The sequence below is a fragment of the Littorina saxatilis genome, linkage group LG2 (genome assembly GCF_037325665.1).
Source record: "Littorina saxatilis isolate snail1 linkage group LG2, US_GU_Lsax_2.0, whole genome shotgun sequence".
Classification (NCBI taxonomy): domain Eukaryota; kingdom Metazoa; phylum Mollusca; class Gastropoda; order Littorinimorpha; family Littorinidae; genus Littorina; species Littorina saxatilis.
The window spans coordinates 54805447-54812919 of NC_090246.1; the positions used below are offsets into that span (position 1 = coordinate 54805447).

Genomic DNA, 7473 nt, shown 5'->3' on the forward strand with positions numbered 1-7473 from the left:
CAGGAACACGATTCGAAGCGTTTTTGACGCTAAAACAGCGTGGTCTGGTCCTTTAAACACAAAGTTCATTTCAACGGGGAGGGGGGGGGGGGTCTGTAATACATTCCGTGTGATTGTATTTATGGACAAAGACAAAGACATATCCAGCGCATGAATTAGCAACATGGATAGGTGCAACGACAAACAAGTTTACAGTGCTAACATACATTATCGGCTTTCAATCATGCTCTATCGTTCCACGGCACAAACTCTCTCTCTCTCTCTCTCTCTCTCTCTCTCTCTCTCTCTCTCTCTCTCTCTCTCTCTCTCTCTCTCTCTCTCTCTCTCTCTCTCTCTCTCTCTCTCTCTCTCTCTCTCTCTCTCTCTTTCTAACATACAAACATTTCCAGCGCAAAAATCAACAATTTGAGTAGGTACAACAACAACACAAGTGTACTACACCAGCATACATTATTTGCAATCAAACCTGCTCTAACATTCAACGGCACAAACTATGTATAACACATCGCCGTCTCGTCACCTGTTCCACATTAGGTAACTAGTTCAAAAAACTTTTTCTTTTTTGAAAAACACGAGAGAGAGAGAGAGAGAGAGAGAGAGAGAGAGAGAGAGAGAGAGAGAGAGAGAGAGAGAGAGAGAGAGAGAGAGAGAGAGAGAGAGAGAGAGAGAGAAGAGAGAGAGAGACAGAGAGAGAGAGACAGAGAGAGAGAGACACAGAGAGAGAGAGAGAGAGAGAGAGAGAGAGAGAGAGAGAGAGAGAGAGAGAGAGAGAGAGAGAGAAGAGAGACTAATTTGCGGGTTGATCGACTGACTGACTGACTGATCTTTGATACATATGGACAGAGGATTTAGTCACAACTTAGTCTTACAGCCTGTCCGTTCTGCATCTCAAGCACATAACACATAATAATATTACAATGCGTCAGTTTTTAACTAAAGACATTAAGAATTAAAACCGCAAGTTGATAATTCTGTCTTGTGGTGATCACCATACTTTTGATATTGTTGTGTGAATTATCATGGAGTTTGTTTTACACCAGTCAAAGACCTCATAACATGGTGTCACTAGATGTGTATAGAAACGCGTCGGCAACAACAATGCTGTTAATTAAGTCACAATCAGATACATGTAAAGGCAGATTATAAGTGGTAATAGTGGAAAGAATGGGTTTCAGGACTGAGCCTGAAGGAACTTCTAACATAACATGTTTTTGAGGAATGTCAGTCATTTATGAAGACTTTTTGCCGTCTTTCGGAAAGATGCGAGTTAAAACAAGTTGAAAAATTTGCTAGATATAGTGATGACCGTTTTAAGCAAAGCGTTGTGTTGTGTATGGTTGTGTACGGTTGTGTTGTGCTGTGTTGTGTACGACTGTGTTGTGTATGGTTGTGCTATGTTGTGCATGGTTGTGTTGTGTTGTGATGTTAATGATTGGGTTGTGTTGTGATGTTTATGATTGGGTTGCGTTGTGATGTTTATGGTTGGGTTGTGTTGTGATGTTTATGATTGGGTTGTGTTGTGATGTTTATGGTTGGGTTGTGTTGTGATGTTTATGGTTGGATTGTGTTGTGATGTTTATGGTTGGGTTGTGTTGTGATGTTTATGGTTGGATTGTGTTGTGATGTTTATGGTTGTGTTGTGTTGTGATGTTTATGGTTGGGTTGTGTTGTGATGTTTATGGTTGGGTTGTGTTGTGATGTTTATGGTTGGGTTGTGTTGTGATGTTTATGGTGGTGCTGTGTTGTGTTGCGGCTGTGTTGTGATGTTTATGGTGGTGCTGCGTTGTGTGCGGCTGTGTTGTGATGTTTATGGTGGTGCTGCGTTGTGTGCGGCTGTGTTGTGATGTTTATGGTGGTGCTGTGTTGTGTTGCGGCTGGTGGGGCTGTGTTGTGTGCGGCTGTGTTGTGTTGCTGCTGTGTTGTGTTGCGGCTGTGGTGTGTTGCGGCTGAGGTGTGTTGCGGCTGTGTTGTGTTGCGGCTGTGGTGTGTTGCGGTTGCTGTGGTGTGTTGCAGCTGTGGTGTGTTGTGGCTGTGGTGTGTTGCGGCTGTGGTGTGTTTCGGCTGTGGTGTGTTGCGGCTGTGGTGTGGTGTGGGTGTGGTGTGGCTGTGGTGTGGTGTGGCTGTGGTGTGGTGTGGCTGTGGTGTGGTGTGGCTGTGGTATGGTGTGGCTGTGGTGTGGTGTGGCTGTGGTGTGGTGTGGCTGTGGTGCGGTGCGGCTGTGGTGTGGTGCATCTGTAGTGTGGTGCGGCAGTGGTGTGGTGCGGCTGTGTGTGGTGCGGCTGTGGTGTGGTGCGGCTGTGGTGTGGTGCAACTGTGGTGTGGTGCGGCTGTGGTGTGGTGCGGCTGTGGTGTGGTGCGGCTGTGGTGTGGTGCGCTGCGGTGTGGTGCGCTGTGGTGTGGTGCGCTGTGGTGTGGTGCGCTGTGGTGTGGTGTGCTGAGGTGTGGTGCGCTATGGTGTAGTGCGCTGTGGTGTGGTGCGCTGTGGTGTGGTGCTCTGTGGTGTGGTGCGCTGTGGTGTGTTGCATTGTGGTGTGTTGCGCTTTGGTGTGTTGCGCTGTAGTGTGGTGCGCTGTGGTGTGTTGCGCTGTGGTGTGTTGTGCTGTGGTGCGTTGCGCTGCGGTGCTTTGCGCTCCGTTGTGTTGCGCTGCACTGTGTTGCTCTGCGCTGCGTTGCGCTGCACTGTGTTGCTCTGCGGTGCGGTGTGGTGTGGTGGGTTGGGTTGGGCTATGGTTGTGTGTGATTTTGTTCTATTGTGTTGTGTTGTGTTGCGTGGTGCCGTGTTGTGTTGTGTTGTGTTGTGTTGTGGTGTGCATAGTTGTGTTTTGCTGTGTTGAGGTGTGCATGGTTAAGTTACATTGTGTTGTGGTGTGCATGGTTGTGTTGGGTTGTATTGTGGTGTGCATTGTTGTGTTGGGTTGTGTGGTGGTGTGTATGGTTGTGTTGTGTTGTGTTGTGTTGTGTTGTGGTGTGGTGTGGTGTGATGTGGTGTGCATAGTTGTGTTTTGCTGTGTTGAGGTGTGCATGGTTAAGTTACATTGTGTTGTGGTGTGCATGGTTGTGTTGGGTTGTATTGTGGTGTGCATTGTTGTGTTGTGTTGTGTGGTGGTGTGTATGGTTGTGTTGTGTTGTGTTTTGTTGTGTTGTGTTGTGTTGTGTTGTGTTGTGGTGTGGTGTGGTGTGGTGTGGTGTGCATAGTTGTGTTTTGCTGTGTTGAGGTGTGCATGGTTAAGTTACATTATGTTGTGGTGTGCATTGTTGTGTTGGGTTGTATTGTGGTGTGCATTGTTGTGTTGGGTTGTGTGGTGGTGTGTATGGTTGTGTTGTGTTGTGTTGTGTTGTGTTGTGTTGTGTTGTGGTGTGGTGTGGTGTGGTGTGGTGTGGTGTGCATGGTTGTGTTGTGGTGTGCATGGTTGTGTTATGTGTTGTTGTAGTGTGCATGTTAGTGTTGTGTTGTGTTGTGGTCTGCATATTTGTAATGTGTTGTGTTGTGTGTTGTGGTGTGTGGTGTGGTGTGGTGTGGTGTGATGTGGTGTGGTGTGGTGATCTGTTGTGTTGTGTAGGGTTGGATTGTGTTGTTTTAGGTTGTGTTGGGTTGTGTACTATTGTGCTGTGTTGTGTACGGTTATGTTGTGTATGTCTGTTTCTTTCTATTGTAAGGTGTTTTGTCGTGTTGTGAGGTGTTGGGTTGTGTTGGGTTGTGCTGAGAGAGGTACGGATGTGTTGCGTTGTGTTGTGTTGTGGTGTGCATGGTTGTGCTGTGTTGTGGTGTGGTGTGGTGTTGTTTTCGATTGTGTACGGTGTATGTTTGTGTTGTGCTGGATTAGGTGAAGTTGTTTAGGGGTGTGCTACGTTGTTTATGGTTGTGTTGTGTTGTGTACGGCCGTGTTGTGTTGTGCTGTGTACGGCCGTGTTGTGTTGTGCATGGCTCAGCTGTGTTGTGTACGGTTGTGCTGTGTAGTGCATGGTTGCGCTACGGTAGTGTTGTGTTGTATATGGGTGTTTTGTGTACGGTTTTTAATTTATTTGACTATTCAGGACCAACAAAACAGTGTTTCCTTTCTGAGCTGCGTAGGCAGCGTCCGTATTTGGAACTACAGTTGAACAACCTTTATGTATTCAATTAAATAAAAAATGTATCAACTAATTATTTATTTTGCTATAACATAACTTGTTGTTCTGTTATGTGGTAAATGTTGCGGTATCTTCCATTCACCTTCACTCGGGTAGAGTAGGGAGGGGGACAGAGAGAGAGAGAGAGAGAGAGAGAGAGAGAGAGAGAGACAAGACAAGACAAGACAAGACAAAATCTTTATTATCGAGGGTAATAGATAAGCAAGAATATTGCTTTTTTACATCCAGCCCTCGCCCTAATATAGGGTCAACAAGAACAGAAAACAATATAATCAAATAACTATCACATCAAACTTATAATACATTATATATATATACAGATATAAAAAAAATAAATAAATAAATAAAAATAAAAAAAATTGCCATGCCGCATTTTAAGTACAATTTCCAATAATAAATATGTCAATTTTTAACATATCTTAATTTAGATCTGCATATTATTATAATTTAGTTTAACATGCACATACATTTTAAATGAATTGTTGAACCATTCAGCACATGTTTAGTTGCATTATGTGCGACATATAATTTTTTTTGAAGCTGTCTGTGTTTGTTTTATGCTTAAGAAAAATAGGAAGTGAGTTCCATAGGACCGCACCTGAATATAGAAGGCTTGATTTGAAAAGGTCAATACGTGGAGTCGGTGTGATGATTTTTAGTCTGTTATAGTTCAAAATAAAATTATCACGTAATGTCTCCGGTGCATATCCTGACATCACTTTATGCATTATAACACCTTTATTATACATTAACCTTTTTTGAAATGGTAATACTTGCAAATTTGTATAATCAGATTCTGAAGGAGTGTGATTTTTTAGCATAATAAGCTTAACTGCTCTTCTGTGAAGACTGGCTAAAGGTTTCAAAACATTAGCACTTGCACAATCCCACACAGTGGATGCATAATCAATATTTGACAAGATGTGATTGTAAAAAAAAAATCTTTCGCGAGTGGAGATTCAAGAAATGTTTTATTTTTGATAACTGATATATTTTTTGGGAAGCAATCTTACAGATGTAATCAATGTGATCATGCCATGATAAATTATTATCAATCTTTACACCAAGGACTTTGTGGTGAGACACTTCTTCCAATACTTGATTTTTAATATAAAGAGGTGGAATGCTCGATAATAGATTTTGTCGTTTCTGTCTTGTGGTTATTAGCATAAATTTTGTTTTAGTATGGTTAAGAGACATATGGTTTAACTCTGACCAATTCAGGAGTGCATCAATGCTTTCTTGTAGAGTTTTTGATAAATAATTTATGGAATGGTGACTAGAATGAATAGTATGATAGTTAGTTAGTTAGAATGAATAGAATGATAGTTAGTTAGTTAGAGAGAGAGAGAGAGAGACACAGAGAGAGAGACAGACAGAGAGAGAGACAGAGAGAGAGACAGACAGAGACAGAGACAGAGAGACAGACAGACAGACAGACAGACAGACAGACAGACAGACAGACAGACAGACAGAGACAGAGAGAGCAAGGGAGCTGTACACTGATCAATGTACTGGCCCGACTGAAAGAACAGTTATTGCTTTTTCAGTGCCGACATTTTACACATAAATAGAACACATGCTTGATGGGATAGTTAGTTAGTTAGTTAGTTAGTGGCTTAATGGGTCCAGAAGACCATTTAGGCCAAATCAGGACCCCATGCTTGATGTGATGACGACAATAGATGTTGCATGAAAATATATTTTGCTTTCTCGTTTTTCCCTCAATCAATTGGTAAATGTGTAGTACCTTTTCACCTTTTGCATTGGAGTAAAAGCTATCAATCCCTTTAAACCCATTTTTCTTGTGCCCCATAGTCATATCAATCCAATAATCTCTCTCTCTCTCTCTCTCTCTCTCTCTCTCTCTCTCTCTCTCTGTCTGTCTGTCTGTCTGTCTGTCTGTCTGTCTGTCTGTCTGTCTGTCTGTCTGTCTGTCTGTCTGTCTGTCTATCTGTCTGACTGTTTGTCTGTCTGTCTGTCTGTCTGTCTGTCTGTTTGTCTATCTGTCTCTGTTTCTCTCTCTCATTCAGAAAAAAAATGTTGCATGTTTTTTTCATTGTTTTCGAAAATTACACATCGATTTGTCTCTCTGTCTCTTTCCTCTGTTTTGTTGCATCGGTTCCGGATTACTTTTTTGAATGTGCAAAGTTTTGTATGGCCAAGTTCTCCTTCCCTTGTGAAGAGGCTAAGCCTCACTAAAACAATATTGTGAATTATGTCTGTCTGTCTATCTGTCTGACTAACTGTCTATATGTCTCTCTGTTTGTCAGTCTGTCTGTCTGTCTGTCTGTCTGTCTGTTTGTATGTCTGTCTGTCTGGCTGTCTGGCTGGCTGGCTGGCTCCCTGTCTGGCCCCCTGTCTGTCTGTCCGTCCCTGCGTCCGTCCGTCCGTCCGTATGTCCGTCCGTCCGTCCGTCCGTCCGTCCGTCCGTCCGTCCGTCCGTCCGTCCGTCCGTCCGTCCGTCCGTCTGTCTGTCTGTCTGTCTGTCTGTTTCTCTATCGTGTTTTCTTTGTACATCATTTGGAATAGTGGTGGAGTTACAAAAGTGACCTTGACCATAATGATCGCCTGAACTTAACGCGAATGTTTAGTCAATCCCTTGAGCGTTCGTTCTGGAAAGGTTCAACTGTTGTAAAGACCATCGGATACACAGCAAATGTATCCGTGTTTGTAGAATGAAAAAATTCTAAAGCAAATAGATTGCCAACGTTCCGAACTTTAGAATGTAGCAAAATATAGAAAGGTCAGTTTTTGGAAAGTTGAATTCTTGGCCATAAAACCCACGTCACATTGACTGATATTCAACCCAGCGGTTTTTAAAGCGTACAGACACACCAACAATTGCTATACCTAAAATATATTAAACTGCAACATGTCTGTATTATAAGAGTTTGTCTGGTCGTCAACTTAACAAACCGCTGAACCGAAGATCAATCATGCTGGGCTGGCCTGGCAGCGTAACCCGGTCAGTCTCACGCCTGGCAGTAGGCCCGCTATAAATAACACACTTGCTCCACTGCTGTCTGATAGTGCTGGCTGCTACAGCCAGAAACTGTATGGTAGTGTGTATTTTGACTTAACACACATAACTGAAACGATTAAATATAATCGGGCAACCCATGGGATTATAGGGGATACATTCAGCTTTAAAATGATACCAAGCATGAAAAGGTCGAGAGTAGATGCAAAGAGTGTGTGGTGTATCAAAGAGACAGAATACAAACAGACGCATTCCTGTCCCAGCACAATCCCTTCCGATCTTCACTCCATTCACACCCCAATTACTCAAGATGTCCACATCCCACAAGCAATGTTAGTAATGCAGTGTGAAGTACAGCA

The 7473-nt window shown here is 43.1% G+C and overlaps 1 protein-coding gene across 1 annotated transcript; it reads right to left on the reverse strand.

The window, feature by feature from the left end:
* Positions 1-1847: 1847 nt before the first annotated feature.
* On the reverse strand, positions 1848-2525 carry LOC138953472 (mucin-7-like). Its single transcript, XM_070325313.1, has one exon. It carries the CDS (start codon positions 2523-2525, stop codon positions 1848-1850), a length of 678 nt encoding a protein of 225 aa, XP_070181414.1.
* Positions 2526-7473: the final 4948 nt, after the last annotated feature.